This window comes from Poromitra crassiceps (genome assembly GCF_964638095.1).
Source record: "Poromitra crassiceps genome assembly, chromosome: 14".
NCBI classification, from domain to species: Eukaryota; Metazoa; Chordata; class Actinopteri; order Beryciformes; family Melamphaidae; genus Poromitra; species Poromitra crassiceps.
Genome location: NC_139633.1, coordinates 31283911 through 31306051, shown reverse-complemented (window position 1 = coordinate 31306051; position 22141 = coordinate 31283911). Strand labels below are relative to the sequence as shown.

At 45.9% G+C, this 22141-nt stretch overlaps 1 protein-coding gene across 1 annotated transcript in view; it reads right to left on the bottom strand.

Annotated features, from left to right (window-relative positions):
* Positions 1-239: 239 nt before the first annotated feature.
* Positions 240-22141, bottom strand: part of LOC310789141 (high-affinity choline transporter 1-like) — a gene marked incomplete at both ends in the record, with an annotated part of 23851 nt that continues 1949 nt past the window's right edge. The window contains 5 exons of the mRNA XM_083650734.1: positions 240-782; positions 962-1179; positions 8138-8291; positions 8650-8793; positions 15684-15832. Of these exons, the coding sequence (XP_083506860.1) occupies positions 240-782; positions 962-1179; positions 8138-8291; positions 8650-8793; positions 15684-15832 (1208 nt within the window). The remainder of the gene's footprint in view (positions 783-961; positions 1180-8137; positions 8292-8649; positions 8794-15683; positions 15833-22141) is intronic.

Genomic DNA, 22141 nt, shown 5'->3' with positions numbered 1-22141 from the left:
AAATCAATTATGGATTAGGCTACTCGACCCAGAAACCAAGGATTGTAGTTCAAATCATTGAAAAAGTTGTTTCCAACATAGCCGATGGTAGCCATTTTTGGATTTAGGGCTCTCAAACTATTTGTCCACATGGTCAGGGTTCTGATCTGAGTCACAAAAAATTCATATCAGAGCAGACTGGAGTATTGGCATTGGCGGAGGTATGCACTCTCCAAGTGAACTTCTAGTTGCTTTTGTTTCTAGCTAGTGCTCATCATCGGTGCAGATACATTATTCTCATTTTCCTCATTGTCTCTTTTGGCGCCACCTGTTGATGTGACCTGTTGTTTTGGCAACCGATGGGCTTTCATCTTCAACACATCCCACCTCTCAGGAAGCAGGCCTTTGTTGAAGAGCAGAGAAGCCAGGTAGGAGAACAGCAAGATAGACGCTAACGCACACAGCATGCAGATGGTATTGACTGGAGCGCGTTGGATGTAAACACCATCCTCAAGAGTGCATCCTGGGAAGTGGAGGACAGGTGGTAGCCCTACCATCGGCTCTCCAGACAACAGTCTTAACAACAGCCCCACCAGAAAGCCCATAATCGACCCGTAACCATTGGAGATGTTGAAGAATAGGACACAGACCAGTTGAGGGAAGGCTATGATGTAGGTTAGCCCTACACTGATAATCCAATACACTGTGACGCTACTCTTGTTGAGGTGGGTGAGCGATGTACCGGCTAGACCCACAACTACCACAGTGACACGGATCACCCACTGGAGCTCTCTCTCTGAGGCCTGAAGGGAGAAGAAATGTAATGAAGAAAAGTCCAAAGACATGCAGGTCAGTTGAACTGGACACTATAAATGTTGCATAGGTGTGAATGTGAGCCTGAGTGGGTTTGATGTGGTTTTCAATCATCTAGTATGGGTTGTGACATGTATATGATGACGTGACGTGATGTGATGTTTCTCACCCGGGTCCTCAGGATGTTCTTGTAGATGCTGGAGGTGAAGATGGAGGCTGCTGAAAGTAGGCCAGAGTCAGTTGATGACATCGCAGCAGCGGCTATGGCTCCAATACCGATGATGGAGATGTAGGATGGGGTGAGGTGTTGCAGGGCGAGGGGCAGGACTAGAGCCGCCTCCCCACGTTCAAATGGAGATGGCGAACCATAGGAAGTCAGGTTCCAGTCTGAGGCATGGACACATAGATGTAAACATTTTGAGACGTACTTGGTTTCTCTCAGATTTATGTAATTGATGTTATTTGCTGTTGACATGGTCTAAGTTGTTTTGTTTTTGTTATGTAATTAGTTAGTTACTGTTGTGCTTTTTGTTTTTGATGCTAATTTGATTTGATAAACCATTTGGACACAAGAAAAATGAAAGACAATTTTTGAGACGTGAACTGGCAAAAAGGCAATCTGCACACCTTACCATTGGTTGCAACAAAAGAGTAAAACTATAAATAAGGCAATTCTTGAAACACTGCTATGCAGATACATGTGCATTTAATTTACTATTGAGTTTTCGGTGCTAGATCTGCTTCAGTGCAGAGGCATTTGAAGTAAATGGACAGGAATAGAGTATATTACTACGATAATGTGTGGTGTCTATATTTGAGTTCAGAATTTTGCATACATTGTGGTTGAAGTCACAAAAACTCATTTTTTAACCACTCCACAGAATTCTTGTTAAAGTGAGTGAGCAGAATTGTGTTCGGCCACATCTATGCTATTTTAAGTGTGATCGAGCTGAATCTTTCAGGGTTAGGGTTAGGGTAAAGATCAGCCTTGCGGGTGACCTAACGGAGGCAGATCTTTGAATGAGTTAATTAGGGCCGACTAAATTCACCTGACACAGATGGGGGCGGTTTTGTTTTCACATCCATCTGGGTATGGCGTGACCTTACCCCGCTAGCCGGGCGTTTCTAGCTCATACTGAGCATTAGCGCCCGGGGATCCACTTAACATTTCCAATCAGACCAGCGTTCCGCTCTCGCGGCTACGTCTTAAAAGATTACTTACCTGACCCAGAAACTTAAAGTGAAGATCCCATGCCTAACATCCTCTTCTTCTAAATAGCAGATGTCACCACTTCCAACTTGTTGCATAAAATCAATTTCTATGTCTTTTATATAAAAAAGTCCTTAATGCAATACCATTAAGGAAGTGTGGGGGGCAGTATGGACAGCGACGCACATGTTTCTGACTCAACAAACGACTTCCACTCCATTGACGACGACTTCCAAGAAGATACAGAGGTGCTCTCCAACAAGACCATTTGGTTGGTGAGTGGGATCTGGGCAGGTAGGACCTCCAACGCACTGTTACGAGTAGCCCTGGGACAATGCATGTCAACAACAAATCAGGCAAATTACCCAACAACCAAGAACACTGCTAACCAACTTTAAGGAAGTCCTTCATGAGCTGGGGTACCAGGCTGGAGCTTCGAGGAGTGGCTGGTCAACCGGGATACTGCAAGGACAGAGACCTCTTTGACACAAATTGATCCTTCGGTGGGACCCTACTACCCTTGGCTGCCTTACAACCAGCCAGGGAGGTCTGGCTGGTTGCTGCAAATGCGCAAAAGCCGAATATGATTTAAGGAGCAAAGCAGCTTCTTCTCTTCTCAGGCCATAGCAGTTGATGTGCGAGACATGGCTGTTGAGGTCATGGTTGTGGCACACAGTAATGCTGGAGCCTAAGTTAAGTTATCCTTTATTTATCCCCTTGGGGAAATTCATCCTCTGTATTTGACCCATCTTCTACTAGGAACCTTCCTAGAACTAGGAGCAGTGGGCAGCCACTGTGCAGCGCCCGGGGACCAACTCAAGTTATTTTGCCAGTACCTTGGTCAGGGGCAATGACAGGAGTATTAACCCTAACATACATGTCTTTCTTGATGGTGGGAGGAAACCGGAGCACCCGGAGAAAACCCACATGGACACGGGGAGAACATGCAAACTCCACACAGAAAGGACCTGGGACGGACCGGGGTTCGAACCCTGTTGTGGTGAGGCAACAGTGTTAACCACTGAGCCACCGTGCCGTCTCAACACGTGGCCCTGGATGGTGATTCTGCCAGTAAGTTGACTGTTGGGACTATGAAACAGCAGTTGGACCGCTGATACTGTGCCTGGCCAGACCACAAAGGGACCCACACCACATTCCGGTCCCCCACTCCATCAAGCTCACAGGTCGCCATGTCCCCACATCCGGTTGTGGGATCTGGGCAAGTTGGACCTCCACTGTTACGAGTAGCCCTGGGACAATCTCTGTTAACAACAATGAATCAGGCGAATTACCCAACGACCAACTTGAAGGAAGTCCTCCAAGAGCCGGGGTACCAGGTTAGACTGTCGAGGAGTCCCCTAGTCACCCGGGATTCTGCGAGGAGGACATAGACCTCTTCGCCACAAATTGATCCTTCGGCGGGACCCTACCACCTTTGGCTGCCTTACAACCAGCCAGGTCCTGCCGGATCTCCATCACACCCACCATATCCAAACGCTAACCGCAACCAAGTGGGTACTAGTACCTAACCCCAAACACCTTCACCCCGCTGTGCCTCACCCCAACACCAAGGCATCAATCAATCAATCAATCAATCAATCAATCAATCACTCAATCAATCAATCAATCAATCAATCAATCAATCAATATCCTTTATTTAACCAGGTAAAAACTCATTGAGATTCAAACCTCTTTTCCAAGAGTGACCTGGCCAAAACAACAGCATAAAGACAGTTACATCAATACACACAAACACAACATAAACAGATAAAATAGAGTCAGTCACACACTCAGGAAACAATAGTGAAGTTACACCGCAGGGAAATCACAAAAGATTAGATAATTTCAAGTCCTTCTGCACATCATTCCAGGTAGAGGGGGCATCATTGACACTTGCGTAACCTCAACCACCCATCGTTGCCCTGTGCCTCACCTGTAACGCCCAGGCCATGGTGTGGCCTGCTATGTATGTGTGTAATTTCTGAGGAGCTAAACTCAGGGGACGATCAGTCTTAGAATAGAGAAAGGAGTTATGTTATGTTTATCCCGTATTAGTCTGTCTTCTCCCCACTTGTTGCCCATGTTCCCTTGTTAGTCTGCCTTAATTCCTCCCACCTGTTGCCTATGTGTCTCATTAGTCTGCCCCATTACCTGAGTTCTCCCCACCAATCAGTTCTCCCGTTTTGCCCTCTGTGTTCCTGCCTTCCCCAGCTGTACCGCATGTTTCATTAGTTGCCTGTCTATATATTGTCTCAGTCTGTGTGTTGTCCTTGTTGAGTCATTGTCTATCTGTCTCCGGTTTGGTATGTATCATCTACCCTGTCCTAGTGCTCTGTGTATTTTGACATTTGTTCCTGAGTATAACCTAGCCTCTGGCTAGTGGATTTTGTTATTTTTAGTTTTCAGTAAAGACTGCCTGCATTACCTTGCCTGCTGCGTTCTCCTCTTCTGCATTTGGGTCCACACACTACACCATCTAACCTTACCTGACAGAATGACTCGACCAGTCATGGACCCAGCCGAAACGGACAACTTGATGATGCAGCGGCTGCTGGCCGCTATTGCCAAGTACCCCAGCACCATCCAGCAGCCATCAGTGGCATCATCAACACTGGAGTACCATCCCAGTCCTCAGCAGCAGCCGACTTTTCGGGGTAAGCGACAGCAGCTAATCTCGAAGCTAGCTAGCCCCCAGCTGGTTACACGAGTTTGGGTTCCCCATCGCCATCGGCAGGCCTTCCGAGGGTCCTCACTGCCCAGTGTCATAGAGCCCTCACTGCCCAGTGTCATAGAGCCCTCACTGCCCAGTGCCATAGAGCCCTCATTGCCCAGTGTCATAGAGCTCTCACCGCCCAGTGTTACAGAGCCCTCACTGCCCAGTGCCATAGAGCCCTCACTGCCCAGTGCCATAGAGCCCTCACTGCCCAGTGTCATAGAGTCCTCACTGCCCAGTGTCATAGAGCCCTCACTGCCCAGTGCTACAGAGCCCTCATTGCCCAGTGTCATAGAGCCCTCACTGCCCAGTGTCATAGAGCCCTCACTGCCCAGTGTCATAGAGCCCTTACTGCCCAGTGCCATAGAGCCTTCACTACCCAGTGTCATAGAGCCCTCACTGCCCAGTGCCATAGAGCCCCCATCGCCCAGTGTTACAGAGCCCTCACTGCCCAGTGCCATAGAGCCCTCACTGCCCAGTGCCATAGAGCCCAGTGTCATAGAGCCCTCACTGCCCAGTGCTACAGAGCCCTCATTGCCCAGTGTCATAGAGCCCTCACCGCCCAGTGTTACAGAGCCCTCACTGCCCAGTGCCATAGAGCCCTCACTGCCCAGTGTCATAGAGCCCTCACTGCCCAGTGCCATAGAGCCCTCACTGCCCAGTGCCATAGAGCCCTCACTACCCAGTGTCATAGAGCCCTCACTACCCAGTGTCATAGAGCCCTCACTGCCCAGTGCCATAGAGCCCTCACTGCCCAGTGCCATAGAGCACTCACTGCCCAGTGCTACAGAGCCCTCAATGCCCAGTGTCATAGAGCCCTCACTGCCCAGTGCCATAGAGCCCTCACTACCCAGTGCCATAGAGCCCTCACTGCCCAGTGCCATAGAGCCCTCACTACCCAGTGTCATAGAGCCCTCACTACCCAGTGTCATAGAGCCCTCACTGGCCAGTGCTACAGAGCCCTCATTGCCCAGTGTCATAGAGCCCTCACCGCCCAGTGTTACAGAGCCCTCACTGCCCAGTGCCATAGAGCCCTCACTGCCCAGTGCCAAAGAGCCCTCACTGCCCAGTGTCATAAAGCCCTCAGTACCCAGTGTCATAGAGCCCTCACTACCCAGTGTCATAGAGCCCTCACTGCCCAGTGCTACAGAGCCCTCACTGCCCAGTGTCATAGAGCCCTCACTGTCCAGTGCCATAGAGCCCTCACTGCCCAGTGCCACAGAGCCCTCACTGCCCAGTGCTACAGAGCCCTCACTGCCCAGTGCCACAGAGCCCTCACTGCCCAGTGCTACAGAGCAGCCCAGTGCTACAGAGCCCTCACTGCCCAGTGCTATAGAGCCCTCACTGCCCAGTGCTATAGAGCCCTCACTGCCCAGTGCTATAGAGCCCTCACTGCCAAGTCCTACAGAGACCTCACTGCCCAGTGCTATAGAGCCCTCACTGCCCAGTGCTATAGAGCCCTCACTGCCCAGTGCTATAGAGCCCTCACTGCCCAGTGCTATAGAGCCCTCACTGCCCAGTGCTATAGAGCCCTCACTGCCCAGTGCTATAGAGCCCTCACTGCCCAGTGCTACAGAGACCTCACTGCCCAGGGCTACAGAGCCCTCACTGCCCAGTGCTACGGAGCCTCTAGTCTCTGCTGCCCATGGTCTCCTGGTCCTGGTGCGGCCTGTTCCTGGGCTGCAGGGGCCACCGGTTCCGACACCCCGCAAACTTTCTCTTCCTGTCTTGCGGGAGCCACCGGTTCCGGCGCCCACAAGCTTCCTGTGTTGCGGGAGCCACTGGTTCCTGCACCCGCAAGCTTCCTGTTCCGGTGCTACGAGAGCCACCGGTTCCAGCGCCCCGCAAGCTTCCTGTCTTGCGGGAGCCACCGGTTCCTGCACCCCGCAAGCTTCCTGTTCTGGTGCTACGAGAGCCACCGGTTCCAGCGCCCCGCAAGCTTCCTGTGTTGCTCCTGGCTCCGGTCCTGGTGTTGCGCCTCCTGGCTTCGGTCCTGGTCCTCCGCCTCCTGGCTCCGGTCCTGGCGTTCCGCCTCCTGGCTCCGGTCCTGGCGTTCCGCCTCGTGGCTCCGGTCCGGGTCTTCCACCTCCTGGCTCCGGTCCTGGCGCTCCGCCTCCTGGCTACGGTCCTGGTGTTCCGCCTCCTGGCTCCGGTTCTGGCTTTCCACCTCCTGGCTCCGCTCCGGGTGTTCCGCCTCCTGGCTCGGGTGCTGGCGTTTCGCCTCCTGGCTAAGGTCCGGGTGTTCCGCCTCCTGGCTCCGGTCCTGGTCTTCCTCCAGGGTCTGGTTTTCCTGGCCGTCCCCCTGACCTTCTCTGTCGGCCTGACCGTCCGCCAGACCTGCTCCGCCAGTTGTGCCTGCCCCCAGGTCATCCACCTGAGGTTGCCGGCTCTGCCCTTTCCCCATCAGGGTCTCTGGTTCTTGTGTCCCGCCTCCGCCCACCCTGCTCAGTGTTTCAGGGGAACGTCTGGAAGCCGCTCCTAAGGAGGGGGCAGTGTAACTCCCAGGCCACGGTGTGGCCTGCTATGTATGTGTGTAATTTCTGAGGAGCTAAACTCAGTGGACGATCAGTCTTAGAATAGAGAAAAGAGTTATGTTATGTTTATCCCTTGTGTATTATCTGTCTTCTCCACACTTGTTGCCCATGTTCCCTTGTTAGTCTGCCTTAATTCCTCCCACCTGTTGCCTATGTGTCTCGTTAGTCTGCCCCATTACCTGAGTTCTCCCCACCAATCAGTTCTCCCATTTTGCCCTCTGTGTTCCTGCCTTCCCCAGCTGTACCCCATGTTTCATTAGTTGCCTGTCTATATATTGTCTCAGTCTGCGTGTTGTCCTTGTCGAGTCATTGTCTATCTGTCTCTGGTTTGGTATGTATCATCTACATTACATTACATTACATTACATCCTTTTATCCAAAGCGACTTACAATAACACATTTTTGTCAGCAATAGAGCAAACAACTATGGAGCACAGTCTATGACAACTACAACTTCTGAAGGAACAGTGGTACAAGTTTAGGTTAGTATTTTTTTATTATTATTTTTTTTGAAAGAGAGAGAACGAAGTTAGATCAAGAAGGGCCCAGATGGAGCCTACCCTGTCCTACTGCATTATTACACAATACATAATCTGTGTATTTTGACATTTGTTCCTGAGTATAGCCTCTGGCTAGTGGATTTTGTTATTTTTAGTTTTCAGTAAAGACTGTTTTGCTCCAACAAACCTTGCCTGCTGCCTTCTCCTCTTCTGCATTTGGGGCCACACACTACACCATCTAACCTTACCTGACATCACCTCAACCTGGCGCATCTGTGTGCATCCAAACATGATGCACAAAAGTAGTTTTAGTAGGGGTCTAGGCACATATTGATAATTGAAACCCCCCGCTTACGATGGAGAATATAATAGTATAAATGATTTATACCTGTGGATGCAGCTGTTGCCCCAATCAGAATAGGAGGAATTAGGAATACAATGACCATGGGGCCAGCAACGAAGCAGCTGATCTTGGCGCTGGTAGATGAAGAGGCAGACAACGTTCTCTGGTGAAATGCTGAATAGCCGAGACTACCCAAACTCTTCAAATCAGAGAAATGCCAAAGTCAGTTAAAGCCAAGTGAAATGACAAAGTCAAAGACAAATAGCTAGTTTTCTTTAAATTCCTTTGAGACATGCATGTGATAATGGGCTACAGAAACAAACAAATTTGAACCTGGACTAGATATTTTCATGATAATTCTCTAACAACAACAAAAAAGTTTGAGGGGTGAAGGCAATTAAGCATCCTGTACCTAATCAACATCAAAGTGCATATACAGTAAATCTGAACTAGCATCTGGCTCAGCACTAGTGTTGAGCCTCAATCAAGGATCAGTTATTTATGGAGGAATGTAGTCCTAACTGGAATTTTGAGGTTTCCTTGATATTTCATCGTACCAAAACGAGGAGATTATCAACCCACATCCAGGCTCTCTCTGCCCCCAGGGTACCGATCCAGGGGGCCTGGAGGGTGTTGTTCAGGGCAGTCTGGGTGATGTCCAAGGAGACAGGATTCATCAAAGTAAATGGGACACACAACCACTGCAAAGAGACAAAAAAACATCTGACTCACCAACCAAAGTTTCAAATAGCAGAATACAATGTTATTACAATTACATACAATTATTAGAGTAAATAATACAATTTAAAATGTAAAACATTTCTTTAACACGTTCACTGCCAATGACGTATTAATCCGTCAAAAAAAATCCAACGGTTGACTGCCAATGACGTATTAATACGTCAAAAAAATGATTTTTTTTTTTTGACCGTGGGATGTGCATCTAACCCTTTTACATCTCTTATATAAATATTGGAGCCACCGAAGGTGTACAACCCATTCCACCGACCCACTAAGTGGCGACAGTGCTCTCCTGACTAGAGGAAGGCAAGCAAAAAGCAGTGTGAGGAAGCCATTCTCATGAAAATGGATTGACGAAAACGCTTTCGTTTTCGCGCTGATTGCTGGCGGTGCGGGATTGCAAATTTGCATAATAGATTACGGGTGGAACACACTTTGAAACACGCAGCATAAATATGACCAGAATCGCAAAAGCTTCATCAAAGCTCTCAACCGAAACTCCAAGAAACGAGCGAGCCCATCCAGACTTGCACAGCGGCCGCCAGCAGACAGGCACAGCAGCAGCAAAGCAGTGAGCCTGGTGATGCGAGGTTACAGCAGCAACAGAAACGAGCTTGTGACACGCCCGCTGCAGCCAAGAAGAACACACACGGAGGGAGGAGTTTGAAGGAGAGGGGTGTTTCCTGCTGTTATAAAGGAAATGACTGTTCAAAACTATTGTTTAGATGTCTGACATCTTACTGATGCCAAAAATGAATGGTTAAAGTGACTGTTCTATCGAATTTCACAAAAAGCCGTTTATCTCAGAATAAATTTTCAGACGCTGAAACCATGCTGTATTCAACTGCTAATGCTTACATAACTACTAACTCTACAAACTAACTCTTTTAGACAGAGAAAGCACACATTCTATTAGTTCTTTTGAGATATTGTGTGTTCACAAAATCCTAACAGAAACGAATCCTCGGCTCTTGAAAGATGAGCCAGAATCCTCAAAAAAAAAACTTGGCAGAAGCTAACTATTGAAAAACGGCTGGCAGTGAATGTGTTAACACGTTAACTGCCAGCGACGTATGCATACGTCAAGCAGAATCCAACCGTTAACTGCCAGCGACGTATGGATACGTCAAAAAAATCGTTTTTTTTTTTTTGACGGTGGATCCTTGATCTGGCCCTTTTGCATCTTCTATTATACTGTTAGAGCCGCCGGGCGTGTGCAATCCATTCCGCCGACCCACTGAGTGGCGACGGTGCTCAGACTATTGAGTGTTGTTTGGCCAGAAACGCACGCATTCCAGCTGAGCTCAACCGAGGACCCAGAAGCGAACGAGCCTCATTCTCATACTGTAGGCGAAAACCTTTCACACGGGCGCACCCGTGCGCCGGGGGCTTCCACAGGTGGACTGGGTGGAAAGCACACTTTGAAGCGCGCAGCATAAGCCTAGAGTCACACAAGGCTTCGTCAAAGCTCTCAACCGAAAATCCAAGAACGGATTAAGCCACATCCATGCTCGCCGACGAGGGACCGCCAGAGAGAGGCTGCTGCTCACTGCTCAGACAGGCAGGAGAGACTGGCTTGTGACTGACAAACACGGAGACACGCCCACGGAGGGAGGAGTTGTAAGGAGAGGGGGTGCGGGTGCTGCTATGGAGGAAATTACTGTTCAGAACTATATTGTTTATGTCTGATGTCTCACTGATGCCAAAAATAAATGGTTAAAGTGACTGTTTGATATTGAATTTCACAAAACTGCGATTATCTCAGCTTTTTGTCTCAGACGCTGAAACCATGCTGTACTCAACGGCTAATATCTACATAACTACTAACTCTACAAACTAACTCTTTTAGACAGAGAAAGCACACATTCTATTAGTACTTTTGTGAACTTTGTGTTGACAAACTCCAAGCAGAAAATTATCCTTGGCTCTTGTAAAATGAGCCAGAATCCTCAAAAAAACCCTCTGGCAAAAGCTACCTACAGTAAAAAAAAAAAAGGCTGGCAGTGAATGTGTTAAGTAACGCAAATGTACTTTTACTTGAGTAGTATTGGCAACCTTATCGGCTGGCCATTTGGGTTTTGGAGGTAAAACCGTCGGCCAGGATGATCTGGTACATGCTTTTATGAGGCAGGCCTTCATGGGATCTCATTTGGCTGTGGTTCTGCAGGGGCTTAAATGCCTCCCATTTGAACCACTACAGGAGACGACCTTAAAACACCTGTCTTTTAAAACAGTCTTGTTACTGGCTCTGGCCTCAGCTAAGAGATTCAGCAACTTACACACACTTTCTGTCCACATCTCGTGCACTCAGTTTGCTCCAGGGGATGGAAAGGTGACTATGATCCCTAACCCGGCCTTTGTGCCTACAGTTATGGACTCTTGTTCTCCTATGACTCTATTAGTGTTTACTCCTACTGGGCAGCAACATGGACAATTGGCGCTCTATTCTCCCCCTGGCCTTAGGCGCTAAACTGGCATTAAACGCAAAAAAAACACGCTTTGCGCCTGCCTACCCGTGACTCTGGAAGATAGTGTCATGTTTTTATGCCCCAAAATGCGCTTTACGCTGAAGAGGCGTGGCACAGTGCCAGAATAGGCCAGAATGCGCGTTTTGGCCTTAAATACCAGCCTAAAGCGATCTTCCCAACGGCCGTTAATTTTGCGGTTAGCGCTTTTCAAAACCAGGCCTTATTCAGTGCGCCGGGCCCCGGGGATGCACCCACGGCGTTAGCTATCTCACTCTCTCTGCCCCCCCCCCCTCTCACTCCCTCTCTCCCTCTCTCTCGCGTGTCAGTTTCTGCCCCTATAGCGCACTGCAAGCATGCCATCAGATCTGAAATGTAGGCTACACCACAGAATGGCAGAACCATCACTATTTTGGGGGAAAGGCCATTAATTTATAGCCTATGTTGGCACAGGCAGGCACAATGACCGATTAAAAAAAAGTTGTTTTGAGCCCCTGTCATTCAGAGGCTGTTGCATCATCCTACCTGTCTGCCGTGCAGCGGATGCAATCATTCTGTCCAAACTTTCACCAATCTAATCTCATCATGACAACCAGGGAGAGGCTATATTGTTCTAGGAGATGCGTTTAGAACATTATTCTCAATTTGCTCTTGCTATAGTGTAGCGTATTGACATGCTTGCTGTATTTAAACTGCAGTGAGATTTGTTTGAGGAGACAGGAGACTTGATTATGGAGACAGACGGGGATGAAAGAGGGAGAGGGGGAGCTCAGAGCTCTTTGGTCGGACTGGATCGCTCCGTGGAATCGGAGCTTGAAAGGGAAGAGTGTGATTTTCTTTACTGCAGATCGCCAATGGCCACAGCTTGTTCTCCTATGATTCTATTTTTAGAAGTTTACTCCTCCTGGGCAGCAACAGGCCCAAGAGGTTTATGCCCAGTCTGTGCCCTGCGCACTTGTATGGACAAGACGAAGGGGCTCAGGAAGACTGATCAGCTGTTTATCTCCTGTGCTACTCTGTGTTTGGGCACCGCCATCTCCAAGCAAGGCTTATACAAATCAGGATGCACAGCAACCTTAGGGGCTCCGTGTGCACTCTACTTGCCTTCATCCTGGGCCCTCTTTATTTTAAATGTTTTATTAGTGTATTTGACAGAGACAGAGCATATTAATGAACATTTATAATAAATGTAAATACACCAGATTAGAGGCTAGTTTACATCTGTAGTCCCTGGAAAAAAAAAAAAGATGTAATGTCTTAGACTGTTTTCAATAATGAAGACTACTTCTGATTAACCATCCCATTCACTAATCCATTGTTCCTTTCCATTCATCTCTCTCTCCTCTGCAGCAACGCCCTGTTCAGGTTACATCAGCCATTCATAAATATGCACGCCCCCTTTATGCCTGTCCAATCAATGTCTCCCATGCTTTCCCTCTCTTCGGCTGCTGGCCAATCACCTAAATGAAGTTTCATATCAGTCTTCTCGGATTTGCCCCACCTCCTCCCCTGAACACCACCAGTGTCTCAAATGGCTCAAATAGAACTCCCTATGGGGGTTCTCTATCCTATAAATCTCTGACGCCCTCCTCACGTCTCAGAGGAGCATCATCATACCATGGAGTCATACGCCAAATCCAAGTGTTGTTTGTTTCATCATTAAAGTTTATTGTACTTTCCTTCTAGTCTCTCATTATTGAAATAAAAAAATGTTATTGTTTATTTCATAGGGACAATGTAACTTGACATAGCAATATTTCACTCATTCCAAACAAGTTAAAGTAACTGATGTTTTTGCATATATAGTTTATAGCTATTGCTAGTTTCAAACTCCTGTCCCTGCATAATAAAGTTGAAGTTGTCTGTCTGTGTGTATGTCTGTCTGTCTTCTATCCACGCCCACACCTGGCATTGGGCTGAAAAAATACATGGAGATGGGCTAACCTCATTTGACAGGCTGGTTCAGTTGGTAGAGAACCTGACTAACAACCTTGGGCCGTGCGTTCCAATCTTACCCCGAACAAGTCGACTTTATTTGTTAGGTATAAGTATATGATGTTTCACTTTACAATAGGGGTACACACAAAGAGTAACTATTGGACACGTAATAATGAAGTAATCATTCAGTATTTGTTAATTACTCAGTATGATTCACCACTTTACATTAGGGTACACAAAAAGAGTAAGTAATGGACAGATAATAATTAAGTAATCATATACGGATTAACTACTATACTCACAAACTGACCTTTTCTTTTTTTCTTTTTTTCTTTAATTTTTTCCCGATGTTTTATCCCATTTTCCCCCCCATTAGTGCTCACTTGATTTCTCAATCCTGATTGCTACTCCATCCTCTGCCGATCTGGGGAGAGCCGAGACTGGCTCCATGCTTCCTCCGAGACATGGGCAGCCATGCCGCTTCTTTTCACCTGCCAGAGGAAGCTTCACCGGTAGGACATAGCACGTGGGAGGTTCACGCTATTCCAACCAGTTCCCCTCCCTCTGAACAGGCGCCCTTAACGACCAGAGGAGGAACCACATTAGCAACCAGGATATTGCATGTTTTTGTGAAGGGGGTTCCTATATGAAGGAAACCCCCGGGAGGCACGGGGAGAACATGCAAACTCCACACAGAAAGGCCCTTTTGACGACCCCACCCGGGCAGTGGGCACTCGAGGACATGCGGACGGGCACGCATTACTTCAGCGTTCACATCGTCCCAGGTGGGAATCGAACCCACGACCTTCGAGCTGTGAGGCGATAGTGCTTACCACTGCACCACCGTACCTCCCCCACAAACTGACCATTAACTAACCATTAACTAATGAGTATTTACTCTAGTAAGGAACTGACAACTAATCATTAACTAATCATTTACTAATCATTAACTACTATACTCAGAACTGACTGACTAATCATTAATTAATGATTAACTAATGATTAACGGCCATTAGCTAATCATTAACTATTCATTAACTAATAGTTTCTCATTAGTTTACTAGTAACTACTATAAAATGTGTGTAACTTATTGTAAAGTTCCCAGCCTTGAGAAATGGGAGTGGGATATTCGAGCAGATTGTAATGGAGCTGGCAATACGCAATACCTCGTTTGTCCTTTCTGAGTAAAGATCCAACAGTTCGCCATCAGGTGGCAGAGAGATTGTACATTTCTTAGATGTAGTGCCACTTGGAAGGTCTGGCCTGCCCGCAGATTCTGGTACGACCTCTACACCCACGACTGCGTGGCGACTCAAACTTCGAACACCATCGTGAAGTTTGCACACCTCCCAATCACCATCAACGGCACAGTGGTGGAAAGGGTGGACAGCTTCAAGTACCTGGGAGTCAACATCCACCAGGACCTGACGTGGGCCGGTCACACCGCCACGGTTGTCAAAAAGGCCCAACAGCGAATACACGGACTCAGGCGCCTGAAGAAATTTGGGCTAAGGCCAGAAATCCTTAGGGACTTCTACAGAGGCACCATTGAAAGCCTGCTGACTGGCTGCTTCACCACCTGGTACGGGAACTGTACCACCATGGACCGCAGGGCGCTACGGAGAGTGAGACGCGCGGCCCAGCACGTAACAGGATGTGAGTTGCCAGAACTGCATGAACTGTATAAACAGCGGTGCCTCAGGAGGTCCCTGAAGATCATCAAAGACACAAACCATCCCCACAACAGCCTGTTCTCCCTGTTACCCTCAGGGAGGAGATACAGGGTTCCAAAAGCACGCACAAATCGCTTGAGGAACAGTTTCTTCCCGCAGGCCACGAGACTCCTTAACATACACAAATAGTGTAGTAGCCGTACTGTACCGTACTGTAGCTGCTACCATTACGTATGTCTAATGTTTAATTGTATGTTTAATAAGGTACATGCTATTTGCACCTGTATGTCAAATACGTCGAATTTAAAATGTTTAACTATACTGCCTTATTGTTGTTGTGTCTCTTGCTGTTTTTGCACTCATATGCCCTGTTATATTTGTACTATGTTGTAAACGGAGTCCACAGCACAAGAATTTCACACGTGATACTTGTACCATGGAGTGACAATAAAAATCTTGAATCTTGAATCTTGAAGATAACATCTGCACTCACACTAGAACGGTGAAGAGGGGAAATGCCTCCATATCAGCTCTTCTAATTTGAGACACGGCCAATTGTGTCTCTAGGAACGTGCGAAGTACCGCTGCAGGAATTGAAGCCTCGGTCTCCGTGGTGGTATAATGTAGGTGGGTGCTTTTACCTCTACACTAAATTAATAACGAAAAACGCTAGCCTACCCAGTGCATTAAAACGTTACGTAAAGGAGTCCTGACCGATCGTCAGTATTTAACGAATTGGGAGTTAGAACATGATGGGATTGAAGCAGACTCACCAAGCTGATAAACATGAGAATGAGCTGTATGATGTCTGTGTAGGCCACAGAGTAGAGACCTCCCATCAGTGTGTAGGTAATGGCCACTGCAGCGGAGATCCAGATGCTTACAGTGTAGGACAAGTCCAGAATCACACTCATGGTTGCACCTATAACAGACACAGACACACACACGTGCACGCCCGCCCAGACACCCACACACACATCAGTGTTACTAGAATCACCTTTAGGACTGTCACACAATCTGAGCCAGGAAATAGCCTGCTTTCCCCTACAATCTAACGGCCGGTTCACACACACGCTTTGCGCACGCCTTGCGCATACGCTTTAATCGACGCCTACGCATATAGGCATTGCTTCATGCACGCCTGGCGCCTATTTTCGTTCACACAGGACGCCACGCTCTGCGCTACGCTGAACACATGAGCAGCGGTTTTTTTACACTTTTCAGATCTGATTTATAGCATGGGTGAGTCCTCTTTTTTATTGTAATGTGCAAGTGAGGATGTCTGTCTATTTCTTGGCCCTTCCCTCGGGTAATCATGTGACTATGAGTCATCAACACCATGAGTGATATATGCATTGAGACAGGGGGGGTATATATACATCTGATAGAAAAAACGTTAATAGAGGAACACATGAAGGACAGCTTTCCTACTATGCACTGTTAATTCGTGCTCCACCCTCCCTTTTGGGCAAACTCGGTAGAAAATATGGCCCAAGTCCACCAGAAACAACAGCCAGCTTGACAGTTCAGCGCGCCTAGAGCTGAAAAATAGAACAGACGCCTAAACGATAAATGCAGCGCAGCGTAGGCACAGCGCGAGCGTGGCTTCAGCACAGCGTGGCAGCGGTATGTGTGAACGCTCTCCTCTGTTAACAAGGATGCCTAAATTTTAGGCGTTGCTTAGGCGTTGCTTTAAGCGTCGCTCTAGGCGTGTGTGTGAACCCGGCGTAATGCGTGGGGCTGATGTGAGCTTGATGTGACCAAACAGAACAGTCAAACAATGTTCCATAAGTATAACAGTAGTAACGTTAGGTATATTTACGACAGTTACATTATCCACACAAGACGGTAATGTCATTAGCGGAGCTTCTGGGTGGTAATCGTTTACCTACCGTATATTAGTTAGCCGCTTTAGCAAGCAAGCTAACGTTATAATAGGCAGCCTCACAGCAACTAACACAACAATCTGATGCTAATGTGCTGGTGTTAGCTGGACGCGACCAAACGGAATAGATCTGTTATTCAAACAATGTCCCATGACCATAGCATAACGGTAGTAATAGGCATATTTGCGACTGTTGTATTATCCACACAAGATGGTAATGTTATTAGTGGAGCTTCTGGGTGGCAAATCCATTAGATAGCCGCATTAGCAAGCAGCTAGCGTTATAGCCGGCCAAAACCATAATATCACAGCAAGCTATAAGAAGGTCCCTCCATGAACCAAAACCACAGCCCCAACTCTAGTTTCCCCCCGACAACATTCACATTGCTGCTGTTTGGCCAGACGGGCTTCACTAGATTAAGTTTTCTTCTTTCTCTGTGTGGCCTTTTTACTGTAGGCTATAGTGACAATGCCCCCAAAATTTGGAGATACCCCTACCGGAGGTAGAACAAAACACAACAATGTTTTTCCTCATCTCTAAGGTCTCCCATATATGAAATGGATTATTGTGTAAAAATATTTTACTGCAAAAATTGTTAAATTGATAGATATTGTTATACACCCCAAAACAAAAAAAGAACAAAAATCTAGCCTGGCCGTATGGGAGTTGAGGCATATAAACCCATGTAGATTAATAATACAAGCGTTGAGAGCTTTCAAACTTGACATGCTAGTAGTCAGAAAGTTGCTTAACATATAGGGATAAAATGGATGTGAATATATTGATGCATTTGGGAAATATAGAGCTATGAACACATAACTAAAATAAGCGGAAATGTAAAAAAAAAATGAATATCTATGCAGAATGTTCTCATTTTTATTCTCATTCTCATTCTCATTCTCATTATTATATAATAATATATATAATATATATTATTAGATTATTAGATTATTATTATTATATAATAATATATATAATATAATAATTATATTATCATTATTAGATTATTATTTTTGGATTGTGCGTTGTGTGCTTTTCTTCACTTCATTGTTATGGGAAATTTAAGTTTACTGATGTGATTGATTTCAAATCTTGTGCTTTGCTCTTTTTTATTTCTTATTTATTTGTTGTGAGAAGCATATAATTGTAAGGTAAAAGGGGTAGGTCAGTAGAAGCTTTGCTTCTACCTAGACCCTTTCGGTTACGCAGGCTGAGAAATCAGTCTTTTACATGTACCGAAATAAACTTATTAATTCATTAATTCATTAATTCATTCATTAATTCATTCATTAATTCATTAATTCATTCATTCGTTCATTCATTCATTACATTTACTTTGTAGTAACTCTGCCATAGATTGTAATAGAAACATTTATGAGGGCTTGGTGGAAAGGTGTGTTAACTACATAACCAAATCTCTTCAGAGAACACAGTCATCTTGGCAGGTGGCTTCACAAATGGTGAGGAGGTCAAGATGGTGAACAAGTCAGACGTTGACTGCTTGACAGATCTGTATAGTGACCAGGAGGAGGCTGACACAAGATTGGTGTTACATGCATTACATCTTGCACAGTCACATTCTCATCTCATTGTTAAATGTGATGATGCAGATGTGCTGGTTTTGCTTGTGTACTATTCCAGCAAAGGGATGTTTGGATCTTCAATGGTGTACATGCACTCTGGACATGGCCCAAAATAAATATTTGTGCCAGTCTCTTCCATGGCTCAGAAGCTTGGTGCAGCACTGCGTGAATGTTTACCTGCATGCCATGCCCTCACAGGCTGTGACACCACAAGCAGCATGCACAGAATTGGGGAGACTAACTGCTTTCACAAGACTCAAGACACATCTGAGTGAGTTAAAAGAAATGGCAAATCTTGGACTCTCTGGAAGCATAGAGGAGGCTTTTCCAGTGGCAAGACACTATGCCCTCCTCCTGTATGGCCAAAGGAAAAAGAGAATGGGAATCTTGCACCAACCTGGATGAGCTGACTGAGGTACACATTTGCATCCACAACGGATTCATCAGCTGCAACTCTACCCCCAACAGAAGATGCCTTCCAGCAACATGTGTTGACAGCTGATGTGTTCCAGCAACATGTGTTGACAGAAGATGCCTGAGTTTTGCTCTTGCTCTTGCCCTGACTGCCCGAATGCGACCCATTTTGTCCCTATATGTTAAGCAACTTTCTGACTGCTAAACTAAAGCCCTTTTTGACAATTAGTCACTAGGCTACTGGACTTTTTACTGGACAAATCAGGTATACGTGCTATGGCTTTGCAACTTTAACCGAAATGTGGGCCCAAGTGAGCAGAAACGTTTGTACACTGCAACCTATGGCCAATTATTAAGTCCAAAGACGGCAAAACTGCAAAAAAAGGGCAACTAATTAAACCCTACTCCTCCCACATTTGTTCTTCAAACCACACCAAACTTCAGCATCTGCAGCGTTAGACTGTCCTACACAACATTTTCAGACAGATTTTTGTTTGATCCAAAATTGACCACACAGTGCATCAAAATGTTTTACTGTAAAATGTACTGTAAAGTTTAACAACTACTGCAAATTCTCGCTAAATAAAGATCAAAACTTCATTAAAAAGTTTTGCTGTCACAGTTGAAGTGTGGAAAATCTCTGAATTTTATCTCAAAAACTGAATTTTTGACAATACTTTGAATTCTGCCCTCAAGTATAGGCTAACGCGCCTCGATGCCTTCGAATTGTGGCAGTTTTGTAGCGCTTTTAGGGGTGTCACGATATTCCGTCGCACGATATATTGCGATATCGAAACGTCACGATATGCGTATCGTCAGAAAAAAATTATACCGTAAAAAAGAAAATAAATTTTTTTTTTCTTTCTTTCACCATGCAACAAACATTTAGTTTGTGACACTGTGACACATTCTATTGCAAGAGAAGCATTATCTTCCATGTTGTTTTCTAGTTTCCAAAAACAGCATTTGTTTTGTATTTTGTGTATTTCAAATGAAAGACTATTTTTCGAGTATTTTCCCAGGGCTCCCTTGAAAAGAGGTTTCGATTTCAACAGGACTCACATGGTTAAATAAATGATAAATAAATACATAAAAATTATTTACTTTTGTTAAAAAAAATATTGTTAAAATATCGTATCGTATCGTTATCGTGAACCCAATATCGTGTATCGTATCGTATCGTGAAATTAGTGTATCATGACACCCCTAGCTTCTATTGATTTTATTGATTATATGATTTTATTAGTGGCCGGGCCAGCGAAGTGGCAGTGCCACTTATTGTATTTGCCTGTATTCTTCTTCTTCTTCTTCTTCTTCTTCTTCTTCTTCTTCTTCTTCTTCTTCTTCTTCTTCTTCTTCTTCTTCTTCTTCTTCTTCGGGGAAGTTGGACTTCCCATGCATGAAAATAAACCAGACTTTGCACAAAGGTCCAGTCCCATGCCAAACTTCTTTGACGCAAATGTGGCGCCAATAGTCCTAATGGTGGCACTACAGCGACAGTCTAAAGTTTCAAACTTTGAAAATTCATACGTGCTACGGCTTTGCAACTTTCACCGAAATGTGGGCCCAAATGAAGAGAAACTTTTGTACACTGCAACCTATGGCCAATTATGAAGTCTAAAGACCGCAAAACTGCAAAAACTGTAAAACTAATTAAACCCTACTCCTCCCATTTTTTTCTTCAAAGAACACCAAACTTCAACATCTGCACCGTTAGACTGTCCTACAGAAAAGTATCAAACAGATTTTTGATTGATCCAAAATTGAGCCCACAGTGCATCAAAATCTTGAATTCTGCCCCCATGCACCCTAATTACACTAATGATGTGATATTACTCGAGCAATAATGTCATCAGTGATGATTTCATCAATGATGTCATCCTTCCTGGCTAGCAGACTGGGTCGGTGATGTCATAGTTGTTGCTATGATGTCATCGGTGATGTCATGCCAAAGTATAAATAAGCAATGTTTCAGTATCTCTCTCTCTGCCCACTAGCTCCACTGTCCCTACTCTCTCTCTCTGCCTCTCTGTTCAACTGCCACGTACTTAACCTGCTGCAGCCTTATTTCTGCCCCAGCCCTGTCACTAATGGCAGTGTTCTAAGCAGACTGGATTGCATGCAGCAGATTTGACTATAGCTAAAAGACTTGAGACTTGACTTGGACTTGCAAAAAATGACGTGAGCATCTCTGTCTGTGCCCGGCCATGACCCATTGCTGCGCAGCAGCTATAATTGATTTTCTTTTCTTGTATTTTCATTCTCTTATTGATTGATTTGATTGATTATATGATTTGATTGATTTTCTTTTCTTATATTTCTATTCTCTCATTCGTTTTTACTACTTTATTGTGTTTGCTGTACTGCCAGTGCTTTTCCCGTTTGGTTATTATTTGACCTGAATGGGGTAAAATTGATTGATTTAATCCTCCTTATATTACTATCTCGTAACGGGACAAGCCCGTCTTTTATTGTCACACGAACACCACAATACATGCATGCGGCCACAACACACTCATGCTGACGGTGGCCGGTGAAAAGTGTCCTCTGCATTTAACCCATCCAGGCATGTCCTTTCCTCCGGGGGGCAGGCCAGGAGCAGTGGTCGCTTTCTTGTACAGCGCCCGGGGACCAACTTCGGATGTTGTCGTCACTGGTCGGATGACGATGACGATCTGATCTTCTGCATGTTTTTAGTGGGGGGGTTATATACGGAGGAACCCCCTGGGAGAGCACGGGGAGAACATGCAAACTCCACACAGAGAGAAAGGCCCTTACGACGAGATACCCCACCTGGGCAGTAGGCACTGAAGATATGGGGGGGAACACAACCAAAGCGCCCACAGTGTCCCAGGCGAGAATTGAACTCAGGACCTTCTGACTGTGAGGCGACAGCTCTACCACTGAGCCACCGTGTATTATGTACACTACAACACTAACTGGAACTATGCAGCAGCTGGGAACAATGTGGGTTTCACTATTTTATTTGGTTACTATTTTATTTTCCTAATCTCAGGAATGTTTTCTGAACTATACAATTGTGCAATAGAGCTTGTGCAATCATGCCGAACAGGTTATCTCTACTGTGGAGTTGTGCAATGTTAATTGCCTGTCTCTGTTTTTGACGTTGTTTGTAACGCCGGGTTGTGGCTATGTGCACTTTAATGCCCAAGACAAATTTCCCTCCGGGTACAATAAAGTATATCTCATCTCATCATCACTTGGACTGGAGAGATGTGTCACACTTAAGTCACACACAGTGACTTGAGACTTGACTTGGACTCTAGCTCAAAGACTTGAGACTTGACTTGGACTTGCAAAAAATGACGGGAGCATCTCTGTCAGTGC